Source organism: Urtica dioica, chromosome 7, assembly GCF_054948205.1.
Source record: "Urtica dioica subsp. dioica isolate 48M chromosome 7, U.dioica_male_clone48M_v1_H2, whole genome shotgun sequence".
Lineage (NCBI taxonomy): Eukaryota > Viridiplantae > Streptophyta > Magnoliopsida > Rosales > Urticaceae > Urtica > Urtica dioica.
Window position 1 is genome coordinate 27481866 of NC_142762.1, and position 17608 is coordinate 27499473.

General features: G+C 38.7%; 3 protein-coding genes across 4 annotated transcripts; 1 reads left to right on the forward strand and 2 right to left on the reverse strand.

Moving 5' to 3' along the window:
- Positions 1–562: 562 nt before the first annotated feature.
- Positions 563–1285, reverse strand: LOC149390624 (uncharacterized). The gene has a single exon (XM_089619815.1). The coding sequence runs from the start codon at positions 1283–1285 to the stop codon at positions 563–565; it is 723 nt and encodes a 240-aa protein (XP_089475941.1).
- Positions 1286–4151: 2866 nt separating this feature from the next.
- On the forward strand, positions 4152–5534 carry DIC2 (dicarboxylate carrier 2). The gene has a single exon (XM_089620217.1). The coding sequence runs from the start codon at positions 4368–4370 to the stop codon at positions 5271–5273; it is 906 nt and encodes a 301-aa protein (XP_089476343.1). The 5' UTR covers positions 4152–4367; the 3' UTR covers positions 5274–5534.
- Positions 5535–6263: 729 nt separating this feature from the next.
- On the reverse strand, positions 6264–15022 carry REN1 (Rho GTPase activation protein (RhoGAP) with PH domain-containing protein). Of its 2 annotated transcripts, none has more exons than XM_089619464.1 (24): positions 14807–15022; positions 14630–14701; positions 14251–14319; positions 13864–13900; positions 13561–13637; positions 13198–13268; positions 13014–13092; positions 12670–12757; positions 12088–12207; positions 11712–11789; positions 11440–11495; positions 11271–11340; positions 11044–11128; positions 10676–10919; positions 10065–10277; positions 9459–9746; positions 9288–9337; positions 8915–8975; positions 8715–8798; positions 8240–8353; positions 7992–8161; positions 7737–7800; positions 7161–7370; positions 6264–7016 (listed from the first exon to the last, which is right to left on the reverse strand). In XM_089619464.1, exons 2-24 carry the CDS (start codon positions 14657–14659, stop codon positions 6549–6551), a joined length of 2826 nt encoding a protein of 941 aa, XP_089475590.1. In that variant the 5' UTR covers positions 14660–14701; positions 14807–15022; the 3' UTR covers positions 6264–6548. The 2 variants fall into 2 exon arrangements, with proteins under 2 accessions (XP_089475590.1, XP_089475589.1); XM_089619463.1 differs by having other exon boundaries at positions 12619–12757.
- Between the last annotated feature and the right edge of the window lie 2586 nt (positions 15023–17608).

A 17608-nucleotide genomic window follows, 5' to 3' on the forward strand; every position in this document is an offset into this window, starting at 1 on the left:
TTAGGTCACGAGTTAACTTGCTGATAGAAATGAGATTGCAAGCTAAATTAGGAACATGAAGAACTTTAGATAGGGTAAGAGGTGGTGAAACACTTATATCACCGAGTCCAGCAATAGCAGTAAAGGATCCATTTGCAATTCGGACCTTTCTGTTTCCTGCACTCGGTTTATAGGTTAGAAAGAAGCTAGAATTTCCTGTCATATGATCAGTAGCACCTGAATCGATGATCCAGATATTATTGAATTTAGAACAAAGATAAGAAGAAATGAACAATTTTCTACCGTCTTGTGCAAGGGAACATGAAGGAATGACTGGTTTGGGAAGATTTTGAGTGGCATGTAGTAGATTCAGGAGTTGCTCAATCTGTTCCTTTGTGAAGGTTGGCTTATCCGAGACGACTTGTGACTCTTGTGAATCTTCAGCAGCGGTGTCGTAGGCTTTCTTCGGTTTTTCCTTGTCTCCGGGTGGCTTTCCATGAATCTTCCAGCACGTTTCCCTTGTATGCCATGGCTTCTTGCAGAAATCACACCATGGTTTCTTCTTGTTTCCCTCATGTCCTCCTCAAACAAACATAGCCAATGTCTCACTTGCAGGCTCGGCCGACTCAGGTGTATTCATGATCTTCCGGCGGTTCTCCTCCAGCCTGATTTCGGAAAACACCTCTCGGATGGATGGCAGTGGTCTTCTTCCGAGAATCCTCCCTTTTACCTCGTCAAGTGCCTGATTGACCCCAGCGAGGAACATGAAGACTCGGTCATTCTCTTCACGTGTCTTGAACCAAGAGTAGTCAGCCGGGCTTTCCCACTCCTCGTCGTGACACTGATCGAGTTCCTGCCAAATTGCCACCATCTCATTGTAATAAACTGTCACGGACCTGCTTCCCTGCCTTGACTGCCAAAGTTTGGTTTTTAGCTCGAAGATCTGAGAGAAATTCTCCAAATCCGAGTAGGTTTCCTTCACAGATTCCCAGACCTCTTTGGCAGTTTTCATAAACAAGTGCGGTTTGGCGATTGCACCATCCATGGAATTGAGAAGCCACGCCATCACAAGTGAGTTCTCCGATCTCCAGTGGTTATAGTCATCGTCGCTCTCCTTTGCTGCCTTCACTTCTCCGGTGAGATACCCTAGTTTCCCTCTTCCATCTATGGCGAGTTTTACTGACTGAGACCACTCAAGGTAATTGCTACCATTCAGCCGATGCACTGTGATGTGCATAGACGTGTGAGAGGACTCACCAGTAATAGGTGATGGTTTTTTCGGGGTGGTTAGAAGGAACTTCTCCATCGTGAGAATTTAAGTCAGATTTTTTTTTTTAGCTAGGTTAGGGTTGAGTGTTTCGGCTGCTCTGATACCATGTAAGTTTTAGAGAATGAAAATTCATATTGATCTTGGCTCTAAAGGCCGAAATATATAGATACAAAGAATCCTAAAAAAGAGGAAAGATAGGAACTAAAATAGGAAACTTAACTAACCCTAGACTGATTCTAATCTTCGAGTATTTACAGCATAATTACAGAATATTACATAATTAATTTCCTATTTTCTACATCTCCCATGTTTAGAACGAATGATCGATGATCAGTTGGAGCGCATGGTAGAGGCTAGCACATGTGCTTGATTAGTTGTCCTTAAGAACAATGAGGGCACTAATATGTTCTTTGGGGAAGAATGTTAAGATCCCTTTTAATTTTCTGCTCAAAAATATTTTCAATCTAGTCCCAGAAAGGTTCTAATGTCTTCTCAACCTTTTAGATGTCTTATGGGTTTAGATTGATAATCACTCGGCTATTTATTTAAAGGGCATGGGGGTCAATGATGAAGGAGAACCTAGTGAGTCTTCTCGCGTTGCCACATGGTGACCGCAACCGACTACTACGATGTGAAAGATTCCTGGGGCTCATCTCAAAACCAATTGGCTATGAGAGCAGTAACTATTCATGGCCTTTATAAGAGCCCTTGTTAGTTATCATTCACTTTCAATATGAGATTCCTAACATGCCCTCTCAATATGGTGGCTCTTTTACGTTCGCTCATCTTGGACCAAATCTCACTGATTGGACTAGATACCTGTTTGAGCTTTGTGGGCTCTGATATAATGTGAAAGTATCATGTGTTACCATCTCAAAACCAATTGGCTATGAGACGAGTAAACCATAAAATTTATAAGCTCTTGTTAGTTCTCATTCACTTTAAATATAGGATTTCTAACATAAGGGATATAAAGCTAGTTCTGTACATTCCCGCTTGATTGCAGTAAGAAAAGTATGCAACTTTTCTTTTCTCGCTGTCTCAATATTATTGTTAATACGATTTTATATTTTTTTTTTTGGGGGGGGGGATAAAATAACATGTCATGTGTTCACATGCGGCATGTTGTTGCGTTCTTGTTTATCTTCCATTGGCCGTTGATTGTTACGATGCTCAACTCTTGATTGATTGGTTCTCTATATCATCGCACGGGCATCGTGGTTGGGTGATTTTACAGTTAATTACCGAAAAATATGTATGTTGTAGTTATAAATTAGCAAATTATCTTTCCCATAAGAATCACAATGCTCTACGATAAAATTAAATAAAACGTCATGAATGTCAAATGTTTAAGAGCTCATCGACTACTAGAATAACTTGAATAGCCATCTTCTCAATCGTTCATCTTGACGATGTGACAACCATAAGACAAACGTACACCTACCTGAAGTAGTTCAATGTATTTTTTAGTACGGTACCTATTGTGTCGAGACTAATGGAATCGCATTACGGTAATAGGGATAATCAAGATAAACATCAAAGTGGCTTTTCACTATTAAAAAAGTATTATAGAAATAGAATGGTTTTAGAAGCTGACTTTTAGAAGCAACATGTCACTTTTAATTGCATCAATGATATATTAAAAATGTGATCATTAAAAATTGAAATTTTGGAACTTAGAAGCAACATTTGTTGGTTCTAAATGTTTTTTTTCCTCCTAGTATTTATGTAGCCAACATGTCAAATATGTGACTTGATTTCAAGGTTGGACATGGACAACTTCCCATGGCATGTGTTCAACGACATCCTCGCAGTTACAGAGTTAGTGAACAAATCCTACAGGTTCCGAGATTGTGTGGCGGTGCTCCACACACATTAGTTTAGTTCAATTATAATGGTAGTATATCTTGTGTTAGAACTCTTTAGTAGCCAACTAGATTTTCCGATCCAAGTGTTATTAAATGTGCTTGTTTTGCAACATATTTTAATTTATTAAAAAAAACAAGAGATTGCTATGAATAAAGAAGAAAAGTAAAAACTAAATCGGGCATCTCATTAAATTTAAAGCCTAATGTGATCACTAAGAAAATAAATTACAAATCAATATTAGGGCTTACAAATATAGTGCTTATGCTTTACGGAATATTTCAAACATACTTCCTATCAATGAAACATAAGTTGAAAATAGATTGGTTGATTTCATTCTATTTGAAAATATAGGCAAACCCATGCCAAAACACTATCCCGCCCTCTGTTTCCTCTCGAGGCAAATCCATTCGCGCTCCCTTTAGCTCATTTTTCTTTTCTCATTTAGGTGACGGAGATTGGAAAACTAACTTTCTGATGAAGACTACCACCACCAACATCGTCGTCTCTCCTAAGACTCTTTTGATATCGTGGTTGTTTGGGTATGTCCTAATTCACCACAATCTCCTAGCGACAGACGGAAAACAACCCCATCTGCGTAATAATTCCTAAGACTCTCTAGAGATTGTGACTGTTCGGATCCGCGCCAAATGCCACAACCCTCTAGAGACCGCCAGAAAAGTGAAATCAATGGTCACAAGGACACATATGACATCTCGATTCCGCCACTAACATGATTCATTAAAAAAAATCAAGGGATTGAAGAAATATAAAAACTAAATTGGGCACGTCGCTACATTTGTAAACACGAAGTAATCACTAAGGAAATAAAAGTACAAATCAAGATTAGGGGTTAGATATATAATGCTTAAGCTTTAATGGAATATTTCAAACATATTTCCTATGAATGGAAGTAGAACATATGTTGATATTTTTATTTTTATTTTTATTTGGGGGTGACCCACCAAACGCGTGGTAGTCCTGAAATTAAAAAAGTAAATCAGGGCCAGCTAAGAGTCTTATTTCTCCACCTTTTTCTTTGTTTCCTCTTCCTTTCTATTTGGTTTCCTCCTTCTCTCGTCTTGTCCCATAAATAGATCCATTCGTCTTCTTCTTCTTCACATCGTCACTACCATTATTATATGTCTCAGAGGCCCAACGTCCCTCACTTCTCCTCCATAGCCTTCGACCTCCATTCCCACCTCCTCGTCTCCAGCGAGAACTGAGAAAAATCCCCCAAAAGCACAACGCCATGACCGTCAAGAGCTTCGTGGAGGGAGGCATAGCCTCCATCGTCGCCGGATGCTCCACCCACCCCATGGACCTAGTCAAGGTCCGGATGCAGCTCCAGGGATCAGAGCCCTCCCCGGCGCTCGCCTTCTCCGGCGCCGCGCCGCCGAAGCCCGGCCCGCTCGCCGTGGGGATCAAGATCGTCAGGTCCGAAGGCGCCGCGGCGCTGTTCTCGGGAGTCTCGGCGACGGTGCTCCGGCAGACTTTGTACTCCACGACCCGGATGGGCCTCTACGACGTGCTGAAGCAGCGCTGGACGGACCCGGAGACGGGGACCATGCCTCTGACGAGCAAGCTCGGGGCGGGCCTCATCGCCGGAGGGATCGGCGCGGCGGTCGGAAACCCCGCCGACGTGGCGATGGTGAGGATGCAGGCGGACGGGAGGCTCCCGGCGGCGCAGAGGCGGAACTACGCCGGAGTGGTGGACGCGATCGCGAAGATGGCCCGGAGCGAGGGGATCGGGAGCCTCTGGAGGGGATCGGCGCTGACGGTGAACCGGGCGATGATCGTGACGGCGTCGCAGCTGGCGTCGTACGACCAGTTCAAGGAGGCGATTGTGAGGCGTGGGGCCGGGAAGGCCGACGGGATCGGGACCCACGTGGCGGCGAGTTTGGCGGCGGGGGTGGTGGCGTCGGTGGCGTCGAACCCGGTGGACGTGATCAAGACGCGCGTGATGAACATGAGGGTGGAGCCAGGGGCGCCGCCGCCGTACAAGGGCGCCATCGACTGCGCCGTGAAGACGGTGACGGCGGAGGGCCCCTTTGCTCTCTACAAGGGCTTCATTCCCACCATCTCCAGGCAGGGGCCCTTCACCGTCGTGCTCTTCGTCACGCTCGAGCAGGTCAGGAAGCTGCTCAAGGACTTTTGATCCTAGAGATACCATTGATGATGATGCCGAAAAATATCATTAGAGTAATCGTATTCTTATTAATTTAGTGTTTTTTTTTTTTAATTTCTTACTATGTCCGTTGTTACGGTGGTGGTGGTGTGTGAGTTGTTCCGATTGGGTGGCTTTTGGTTCGCTGATTTTATTCTTTTATATTTATTATATACAAATTACAAATAATGTTATTGGTCCTGTGAAAGCGAATGGGAATTAAACTGACTAGATGTCAAACTGGTTTGATGACTTTGATCTATAAGTTTGGAGGAAGCGAAGAATAGTTGGCCCCACATGTGAAGCTTTATGGTAAAGCAATGGAAAACGGAAACTGCTGTTTTTTTTTTTTTCGCTGAGAGGAAATTGCTGGTCATAAATTAGGAATCAATTTGGGAGGACCAGAAGACCAACTGTTGTTGCCACACGTGTTTTTTTAATGAAAAATTCGTCTAACAAGACAAAAGTCACAAAACTAATGCTTGTTGTGAGGCCTGCTTTTCAATTGGAAGAGCATTATTTCTTTCTCAAAAAATAAAAGAGCATTAATTCTAATAAAAAAAATAATAATAAATTTCACTTTTGTCCTCTGAATTTTATATTTTAAAATTAGGAAAGTTACCTTTAAAAAAATTGAGCTTTTTATTCTGTTTCCCACGTGTAATGTGAGAACTGGAAAGTCAATTATCTGATAACCAATGCGTGTTGATCTGTTTAGATATATTTGTAAAGGTCAACTTTTTTTTTCCTGAATGTAAAGGTCAAATTTGGTTGTATTACAAAATACAAACACAAAGCTTGAATGAGTCAAAGTCGTAGAACAGCATTTGTACGCGATTATATAATATAATTGTTACATTTCAAATCTAACTAACTTCGTTCACTCTCAAGCGCTTCAAAGTTCAAACTGGTAGATGATGCTCAAATTTCCTTCTATGTTTGACGTCAACAGCAAGAATATGAATTATGTATATAAATAAGAACGAAAACTTGTAAAACAACCACCATTGTATTTAAACTTGCTAGGTCTTTTGTCCTATACAGATTACTTGCTTCTCTCAAAATAAACTTTGCTTATCTGAACCAGAAAAAAATAAATAATGATTCAAGACTACAATACAACATCACTTAAATTAGAGAAATGGTTGATCTATACACCCGAGCAAAAGACGGAAGGCATGAAAAGTCAGCCTCTGTAGCATAGAAATCCAACTTATCACTGAATTCACTATCTGCTATGGTCTAAGAGTTCATTAGGAGAGCCTATTATCTGGTGCTTGTCTTCGAAGACATGGAAGCTTGACCGCCTCCCACAACTCGACCTTTGTCTATGCTGATCGACATGTGGTTTTCCGATTTTCCTCTCTCCAATCCAACCGAGTTCTGGACTTCTGACCTTTTGCCTTTGTCTGAGTGGCTCACAGACTGACTCTCTGCCTTCCTAAGCCTTTCCAGGTTTTGGAATGCCTGACCTTCTGATCCCGCGCTTCTGTCCCGATTCTGAGTCAGACCACAGCTATCTCTCTCGGGGTTTTGAACCGCTTTGACTTCTGACCCAAGGCTCTTGTCTTCTTTCCGGTACGGCTCTCTGCCCTTCACCGGGCTCTGAGTAACTTTAGGAGAGCCTCGGACTTCCACATTTTGCAAGTCGTGTGCGATTCGGTTTCGCTTCTCCTTCAAAAAGTTTAGTCGGGTTGTCAACTTTGTAAGCGCCGCATTCGTGGAAACAGGCCCCTGTTTGTGTCAAATTGTTTAAAAAAAAAAAATTAATCTAATAGGCTTGACATGGACATAGATTTGTGCGGTTAAATGTTCTACAAGTTTTCAGTAAGTTTTTAGAGGAAGAAACGGAAGCCAGTATGGATTGAAGAAACTTACCTCAACCTTGTTACCACTCCGATTGCCACTAATACGCCTGTATACAGCTGACTTAGGAACCGATGAATCTACTGAGGCCTCAATGGAGCAATACATGTCGTTACATACTGAATCTGTGTTCTGCGTACGAGGTAGATGTTTATTCGACACGGACATAGATTCGACCTTAATCTCATTCTCAATTTCTGAGCCATCTAGTAGCCGAGGATCCTGTACAATAATGATTATAAAGATAGCTCAAGATAGTATAGCTTTCCTTTTCAACAAATCCATCCATTTACTATTAAAAGCCCATTATTTAGACCATTCACTATCAAATCCATCCATTGATTATCAAAACCCTGTTTTAATTACAGGCCAAACTGAGACAGACGGCAAAAACTTATCTAGCTTATTATTAGATTCTCCCCATTCTACAATCCAGCCAAAAAAATTATGTTCTGTGAACACGGAAAGAAAATTGTGTGCTGTTATCTAAAAGCATCGCCAAGAAAACGGATGAGAAAGTATAATATATAAAACTATTGATATTTGTCAACTGAAATGTGTCAAAGAACTGCCCAATTATCCGCTTACCTTGTTCCTTGACCTTTCAAGATTAGATGGGGAATTGACTTCACTTTTTTTTTGGTTGTCCACCCTGAATTTCATATAATGGAGCAAATGACAAGAAAAATACAGAAATCAGTGAACAAACAGAATAATTATCCATTTGCAATCTGCAAACGTACACCTTAATTCTAAACTCTAAAGATTTAAAATCCATCGCCACGTATGTTGGAAAATTTCCAAACATTAAGAGAATGATTAGGCAATGAGATGAGAACTTACAACTTAATTTGATGACCCCGAATTTTATGGGGTGGATTTCCTGATTTCGACGCTGAACCATGGTGTAGTTCACGCTGTTGATAAAATTGCTTTCCGAGCTCACCAAGTTTCTGAGTCAAACTCATGACCTCCGCCTCTGCGACAGCTATTTCCTCAAGATCTGCTTTTGTCTTTAGACCATTTGAAAGTTTAATTATTCGTCAACCTGAGAATTACAATTGTAACAAAAAGATCTTTTGTACACTTACCTTTTCATCAACATTTTCTAAATTGGGTAATGACCCATGAGACATGTGAAGTCCTGCTTCAATAGCCACTCTTAGATCCCTCTCCTTACACAACTGTTCCTTTAAATTTTCCACCTGAAAGTAGATCAAGGGTCAAGAGTGAACAACAAGTTACCATCACGGAGGTAATGAACCCAGAAAGCTTATATAAGTTCTGATTCCTTATTGGTCGTGCATTTTTTTTTTTTTTTAAATTTAAGAGAGACTGATACTTGCACTTAAAATTACAGACATAACAAGAATACAACTCATGTATTGATCACAGTAGACCAAACTTATCTTTTACGCATCTTATGCTGAAAACACAAGTATGATGAGAATATATTTGGGCGGCTCAATGCAACTACTGAAATCTTTTCCTCTTTCTGTGCCCCAGCAAACTTTTTAACGTGTAATACAAGAAAGAATAATTATTCCAAGAGGGAAATAAATGTACTTCTTGTTCAAGTGTTAGACGGCGTTGATGCAAATCCTCCTTCCTTGTTTTCAGATTTGTTCGCAGAACTGCGTTCTCTTTAACCTATTTGGAACACAAGTTTTGTATGAAAATTTCTCCCAATATATATATATATATATATATATATATATATATATATATATATATATATATATATATATATATACATATACATGTACCTCTTCCTTGATTCTGATTTCTAATTCAGCCTTGGTGAACTCAAGCCTCTGAACTTCAACCCTTCATGGATAAGGAAAAATATAAACGAACTAAAAGATTCAGCTATAGAATAAAATACATTTGTTTTCTATTAAAAAAATTAAAAAATAGAAAGCAAGCTCATTGCTCAATCTGAGTTCTTAAGTTAATATTAGATTTAAGCACCATTTAACAATCTCTTTCGGTTATGATTAAAACAATATTAAACTTGTACTCTTCAGTGAATAAAAATAAGATCAAACCGAAGTCAAGAGAACTACGCCGCCCTGGGTCATTGAACACATTGGATTTACAAAAGGAAAAGTAGCTCCGCGCACAAGACACGTCACTTACACATCATCATCACCATAATCGATTGACTCCATGGAAAGGTTTTTCCTTCCCTGTTAGGTGCAAAAGAGAGAGAGAGAGAGACATGATTCAGAGAATAGTAGAGATAACAGATGGTATGGCATGTAAGATATTAAAGGGAATAAAAATAAAAATAAACTAATATTTACTCACAGCAGTACGTCCCCAAGTGCTCCGATTTCTTACACCATGTCCTGGTCCATTCGATATCGTTGTTGATTTCTGAATGCATGCAAGCATACTGTGATCAACTGGTCTCGAGAGTGAACTAGGTAGCGGAGTTGTCTCTCTCAGTGCTGCTGGGGAATCATTTTCCTCACTTATCTCAACATTGGGTGGAACTGAGGGATTTTGAAGACAACTTGATGACAAAGTCTTTATTGGTTTATTGTTGTCATCTACTTCAGACGAGTCCGAACCTGAGATAGAGCCAGACGATTCCTGCATTTTTTAAATAGTTTGCATTTGTGAATTAGTTAATAACCAGTCTAAAATCTAGACCAGACTAGAGCAAGCATAAAGAGAATAAACCTCCTATGGTTGTGGTAGGTCCTTGAGACTATTACTAGGGAAAACTAACAGAATCATATTTAAACCATTTACACGTATATGAATTACGAAACATTATACAAGTGATATCACAATAAGTAAGATCCTGTATTATTTTAAGGAATGAATCGCATAGAAACATCTGATGAATTCTTCAAGTCCATGTTCCCCAAATAATCATTTAGTATTGGTAAAATGTCACAAACTAACCACGTCGTCGTAAAGACTATTTCCAGAATCAACGCTTTCACTACATGATACACTCGACGCATTTTCAGGATCAACTTCTGTCTCTGAATCCGAATCCTGTGATCCATGATCATTTTCATCACCTTCATATGACTCATCATCCTCAGTTCCTGCCTCTGACTCACTACCACTTTCTTCTGAATCAGTATAAGGTTCAAGTAACACAGAACCCTCCTGCGAAAGAAATATAGTCTATGAAGGAACTCAAAAGGGTAAAAAAAATTGAAATAAATATCGGGAAGTGTTATTGATGATATTGCTCAGTCAGAATTTCTCAAACCCATAGAGTTTAAGATCTCGTTCGGCATCTTTCCAGATGAAAACTATAACTGGCTTTGCAACAACACAATAAAAAAAAGTACTACTCTAGACTGATTATCAAATTATTTAAAATTTGTTTATATTTTTCTATAGAAATGGATAGGATTGGGCTTTTCCATTGGAACACTTTTTTAACTGTTCCATACTACAAGAAATACAACTATCATCAAGATAAAAACGTCTTCATTAAAAACTAGCACAAGATAACACCAACCTAAATCAGACACATTTAGAAGGAAGAAATCAATTACCCCAAATATTTTGTCGTACTCGTCTAACAAAGTAATGACAATGGCCTGGGCATGATTAGCTGCAGCAGCTGCTTGCAGAAGCTGAACAGATCCATCGCCGCCCAAGTCAAAGTCATTTTCAATTTCGCATTCGCCGGCGAGAAGAGGTCTAAGAAGTAAGGGAGCCATGCAAGCTGCCACAGCTGGACAGCTCATCCGATTTTCAGCCTTGTGTGTTGCCACTTTCTTCATCATCGTTAGTATTCTGAAACAATCATAGAAACACGGCCCATAAGATTAAGCAGCAAGGAAACTGCATGGTCTGCTGTTAAATCGGATAAGATCAAATGAGAAATTATCAGATCAGAATACTTGGACATTAGGGATACCTTTGTAACAACCGGCGGTTCGGCTCTGGAAAGGCTTCACAAATTGCAGTACGCATGGCATTTACCCTATTGCTTCGCTCAGTTCCTAACACATTCCAAGTATAAGAAAGAAGAGAAAATCCATCCATAAATAAATGGGGGCAAAATAAATTAGACCAAATTCCATCTATAACAAAATAATCAGAGAATTGAAAACACAAAAGAGGAGATATTCAATGCAAACTTACGACACGCTTGTAGAAGAGCCTTGCAGCAAGATGCTGGAACTGGAGAAGAAGGCAACTCTCGGAGAACATGCTGAAAAAGGCATCAGAGTCATTTAATAAAATATATCACTGCATCTTACGTAACTGTTATTGAAAATAATTCAAATTTGTGTTGCAAGGAATAACATGCCTTGATGCAATCCGCAATAACATGGGCATCCTCATCAAAAGAAAACTCATTTTTCCCTGAAGCAAAACAATGAATGTCAGTAACATTTCAATGTGAGCTGAAAAACAAATATCTTTGACGATGTTGACACAAAAAATTAACTTGGTTTCTATTCAGTGAGTGATGGAGAGATGAGTTATATTGTTAAATGGGCCTTGATAAAAAAAAATTACATGACTAAATCACATGCAAAACATGATGATGGTAGCATGTAGATATGATAGAAACTTGACCTTGCTCATATTCCCGAACTCGATGTTCAACATCGTCAACATCTGCAGCTTGTCGCAATATCCCTTCAACCTTGACTCCTGTTACTCACACATAAATTGTAGGTAACACCACTTGAGCCAGATATCCAAACATAGCCTAATTTATAACAAACAAAAGGCATTCCTGGCGGATCTAATTTCTAAGAGTAAGATAAATTGGTCTATCATTAGTGTTTCTAAATTGTTGAAAGTGAATAGCAGGGGAATACAGCCTAGCATGAGAAAACACTGATATTATAAATGTTTCAGGTTTCAAAAGAAAAATAGGAACATGCCTACTGAAATACGAAATGCTAGTCACTGCAACGCGCAATAACAAAAAGTAAAGAAATCCCACCATATTCTTCTATAAACTGAAGAGCTTTCTCAAGAAAAGATGGAGATCCATCAACGTCCTCTAGAGCGAGTAAAATTGGCCTCCCAATGACAGAAATTTTTACAGGTGGTCTATCAATTGCTATTAGAAAGGGCAAAAGGAAAAACACAGTTAAACAACGAAATAAACAGAAACTTTTCACAATAATGTAAACTATGTAGATGAAAAGCTCATCAACTCTGCTGTAAAATTTTCTAAAACTTGAATCAAGCGAAGCAAAATTCCACCTATTGAAAGTAACTTGCATACTAAAGCACATGTTTGACATGCAAGTCTCTACTACTACTATCTTTCCCCATGCCCACAACTAATCCCTAAGAACACCAATGTCAGGCAATTAGAAGATAAAGTCATCACATATTAGAAACATTATCCTTTTTCTCTTTTTAGTTTACTTCGTCTTTCCAGTTTTGGAAGTGACTTGCACAACGCTATTTTATGCCTTAGTAGATGAACATTTGGTGCAAAGCATCCTACTAAAGAAGAGCATACACTGATCTAAAGAACCATCAACTGAATCAATCTGATCATTCCTGAAGATACCATTTTGCCCCATTGGATGATTCGGGGCCTGTGCTAAAGCACTCTCCAGTGCAGTTTTCCATTCTTGAAGATCCTCTAGAGTCTCTGCCTAAACCAACAAGATAAACAATGTCAGCAGCAGAAAACCAGTTGTTCAGAAACGTGACGCTTGAAAGTTATAAGAATCAAGGCAGGACAAATTGTCCTTGAAAAACACTGAGAAATGTGCATCACTAAAGCTTTGATGATGTCTAGTGAGGCAGACCTATAAGAATAATAACTCATCGCAGTTTAGAGGCAGCAAGATGGATGAGGATATCGATTTAAACAATGAAAATGACCAAAAAGATTAAGCAGATAGGTACCTTAAGAGTGAAAGTTCGTCCATCGCGACCATCAGGGAAACTCACAGTCAAAAGTTTTTTGTCTGCTTTTACAACCACACTACAAAATTAACATTAATGGCACAAGGTTAGTAAATTTGCTTTAACTTTTAGATGGGATCTACCTCAACACATTAAATATAACAAGAGATGATGTTAAGCCAACCTGCCTGAATTGTTGAGATCAATACCACCGAGAGTCAAATTTACTTCACTTCCCTTTTGAGGAACAGCACTCTGGAAAAAACAAATACTACAATATCATAAAAAATCTAGAGAGAAAGCAAAGAAAGTCATTGATGAATTAGCACAATAAAAGATGATTAAATACTGCTTAAGGAAACAACAAATATCAGAGGACACTTCAGTTCCTAAAAGGCAATTCCAAATACAGATGTTAGATGTCAAATATTTTTTAGGGAGACACAAACGCCACCATCAAATGACTGGTAGATGAAAAATTTAATCAATTAAAACTGAATGTATAACAGAGACAGTAATGGGCCTGCAAATGTAAGAAAACACTTACCGGATCGCTTCTGAAAAAAACCAGAGATGTACGTGTCAGTATAAACCACCTTTTCTTCCAAGATGTCCATCCAATGCCTAGATACACAGGTAACAGAAAATGGGGTTATGGATCTTGGAAATAAAGTATAAAAATAATAGGATCTAGTAAAATAGTTTCCAAAAAAGGGAAACATATACAAGTCATCAATACGAATAAAGTAGGGATTACACATAAAACCAACTTTAGATAGTATTTAAATGTAGGGAAAAACGAGAATATAACCACAGGCACAACATACTATAACTAAAGTTCAAACCATACCTTTGGAAGATAAAAATAGAGGTCCAGTCTTGAAAACCTGGAGAAAAGAAAGTCAAAATATCATCAGCTCAGTCAACAAGATTCCAATGCATTCCTATAAAAAAAAACCCGCGATGATCTCAAAATCAAAGGAGTTCACAGCCATATAAACCACAGGATCATGAAATTGACCTAGAAACTTCAAACATGGGAATTCTAGGACTACCAAATACAAATTCTGAACTCTACAAGATATTTTCCCCGGCACAACTGATTATATACACATATTGCACAAAGAACCAAATCCTAGGTATGACACATTAGACAAACCAAAACTACAATGTAGTACTAAGAAGCAATCACATCTTCAGAATATAAGCTAATATGTGAATAAAGCTCGAAGTTTACCGTATTGCAAACGCGAGTTCGCAATTGCTCAGCTGGACTCGGCAGCGGAGGAGCTGGAGGAATGTTTACCTGAAACAAGCAAAAATATAAGGAATATTTTTTCCTTTTTTCTTGTCTCTGAAAATCTTGAGTATGACAGCCTAATTTGAGATTTCATCACACACGGCTTTTTTATTAATCGCTTAACGAACAAACACGATACGAAATCAAATGTATAGGCATCGTATATGTATGTGCGTGCACGTACATTTCCGCTGCAAATACCTACCATTACGAAATGCGTATATTCGTATAGACATTGCAAATATATACGTGTGTGTGGGTATGTATATATACAAACATACACATACACACATTTATACATCAAATGAAAACTCACCTGAGGCTGTTCAGAGTTTCTGGTAGCCATCCTATAGACTCGATCTCATTGAAAGAAATGATCAAACCCTCTCTGCAATATCCACATTCCATCAAATTCGAAATACATTCCGATGATCTTAAGATTTAAAACACTCATTGAACATTCGAAGCGAAGACGGTACATTGCAAAACACACCTGGCATCGTAACGAAAGAAGAAGAGGGAGACAATTGAAGCGCAAAAAAGAGCGAATGATTTTGTTTATTTATTTATTTATAAAGCGTCTGTTTGGTAATCTTTTATTTTCCTTTCTTTCTTTGTCTTTTTTTTCTTTTTCTCGGAATTCTTTTTGTCTGTTAGTTTGTTTGCGTCTCCCTGAAGTCGAGGCAAAAACAGCGTTTGTGTGGGTTTCGGGTTTGAAAAATAAAATAAAGGAACAAAAACGAAAAGGGTAAGGTGGTCAAATCAGATAGAGACGAGCACGGAGAGCCTCGTAAATAAGCTGGTATTTTGTACACGTCATTCGTCTTGGAGGGAATATTGAAATAAACATGCGACCGCGCCGGATCGCGTCTTTTCCCATACTGCCCCCCCTTTTAACGGGTTCCCCATTTTCTTCTCATGATATGAAATGATAATGAAAAAGAAAAAAAAAAAAAAAAAAAAAAAAAAAAAACTACATATTTTGAATCTACAATTTTACATATTACTCACCCAATTTAAAAGGGTTGAATAATACCCGTTCTCACACTCGTCTACTGATATCCGGCCCGTTAACACAAAAAAAATTATGAGAAATTGATCTCGGGTATATTAGGTAGTTTCAAGTTGCCACTTATCTAATATTCTTATGTTAATGGCATTATTTTATTAAATTTTATAATTAAAAAATTAATTAAACGGGTAATAGATCCTACATTTTTCTACCATTTATCTGGCTGGCGTGTACACCCGTTACCTGGCCCGCTTCACAAAGCGGGTTACTGAGTCCGAGTGATATGCCCATTTTTTTAACAGGGTCCGTGCAACGGAACATGTACGCCCGATCGGACTCGGACCTGCTGCCATTCCTATTTACCATCATCAACCACACTTACTTTCGTTAATTAATATAACAGAGCTTTCACTAAGAGTTGGGAAAATGAATCATTTCTTTTAAACAATTAGTAAATGAGGCGTGAGTATTCAATAATGACGATTTTTTTTCTCAACTATGATTTGTAATATTCTTTCTTGCAACCTTTCCTATGTGTTTAAGGCACCAACATGTTTGACGATGTCCAGCAGAAGATAAAATTTATAATCCAAGTGAAAAGAAACTAGACCGAAGAATAATTAGTGATTTCTTCATTGGTTACCCAAAATAATATAAAGGATATCGATTTCATTGTCCTAACCGTAGTATAGGAAATTTCAAAACTTGAAATGCTAGTTTTATTGAGAATAGTGAAGTTAGTGAAAGTTTGGAATAACATAAAGTGGAAATTCCAAAATTCATATTACAATTACTTATCTTCTTCTCAAGTTTTTGGTCATACTCATGTTAACCATGATATGATTTGCACTGACAACAATATGATTTGCACTGACAACAAATTAACGACCAAGAACCATTAGATGATGTTGTACCAAAGAAACCTATCAGAGATGAACCATAAGAATTGCATTAAGAATAGCAGTGATAGACAATGATCTAGTTTGCCTCTATCCTCTATTTTTTAATATTATATGGTTACGTGTAAGAGTTGAAATTAGACTTAGAATTGACACTAATCTAGTTTCATTTCACAAGCATAATAGTGATAGTTGTGCTGCTAATTGGTTAGATGCAATGAAAGAAGAGCTAAAATAAATGGATCCCTATAAAGTTCGGGACCTGGTTGAAATTTTTTATTGTTGTAACAGAGTTGGGTACTGGCCATTAAGACCAAGTGCGATTCAAATGACAATATCGAAAGACACATAGTCAGACTCGTTGCAGAAGATTTTACTCATACATGTGGTGCGACTCAAAAAGACCTTCCCACCTGTCTTTTAAAATGATTCATTGATTGTGATGGCTATGGTAACTCATTATGATTTAGAGCTCCATCAAGTGGGTGTGAAAATCGAATTTCTCAAAGAGAATTTAGATGAAGAAGTGTTCGTGAATCAACCTAAAGGTTTTTTTGTTGACAGAAAAGAACATATAGTCTGTAAATTGAAGAAGTCAATATACAGACTTAAGCAAGCTTCTCGAGAATGGTATCTCAAGTTTATTGATATCATCAGATATTTTAAATTTAATAAAAACATCGTTGATCGATGTATATCTTTGAAAATGAGCCAGAGTAAGTCTATTATCTTAGTTTTGTATACCATTTCTGTGCGTTGCTTTGGGTGTGTTGAGATCTTCCTTTATTTAATCCTCTAGATAAGCATGAAGCATACGGAGGGCGTGGTTCCTGGTGTTGGATGTGCAGAGCTCAGCGCAGACACTGACATTATTTTCATTGCCGTGTTCGTGTTCTCGCAAGCTCAGCTCCATCTTTTGGCGCCACTTCTTCAGCTCCACGCTCACCATCTTGCTGCGCTCTCCTTCAAGCAACTGTCCAATCCTCTGCCGCCAAATTCGATCTCCACACTGCTTGTGCCTCGCGCCCGGAGACCTGCCTCCTCCAAGAGAATCGCCGCAGTGAATTCCACGGCCACCGCCGAATAAGCAAGTCCAATAGACTTTGGCGTCATGTACCCTAAAAGGCTTTCCCTCCACTCACAATGTCACCAAGACTAATGTTGATTGTTTGAGAACGTGTAGGGGGGAAACTCACCGCGTACCCTTAGCTCACGTTCTCTTCTTTTCTTAGAAAACCACGACGACGAACTCACTTCTGACGCAAAGTAGAGCGATGAGCCACCATCACACTCAAATCCCTCCTAAGAATCAAAGATTGAGGGACCTTAAGGGCCAAGGCCTCCAAAGTGTTTCTCTTTCTCTTGACTTCTAAAAGAGCGGATT

Coding starts and splice junctions, on each gene's coding strand:
- DIC2 (XM_089620217.1), top strand. CDS start 4,368: ATGACCGTCAAGAGCTTCGTGGAGGGAGGCATAGCCTCCATCGTCGCC.
- REN1 (XM_089619463.1), bottom strand. CDS start 14,659: ATGGCTACCAGAAACTCTGAACAGCCTCAG. Junction 11,496..11,711: donor AGTTCGGGAATATGAGCAAG/GTCAAGTTTCTA, acceptor GTTTTGCTTCAG/GGAAAAATGAGTTTTCTTTT. Junction 8,799..8,914: donor AAATCAGAATCAAGGAAGAG/GTACATGTATAT, acceptor TGTTCCAAATAG/GTTAAAGAGAACGCAGTTCT.
- LOC149390624 (XM_089619815.1), bottom strand. CDS start 1,285: ATGGAGAAGTTCCTTCTAACCACCCCGAAAAAACCATCACCTATTACT.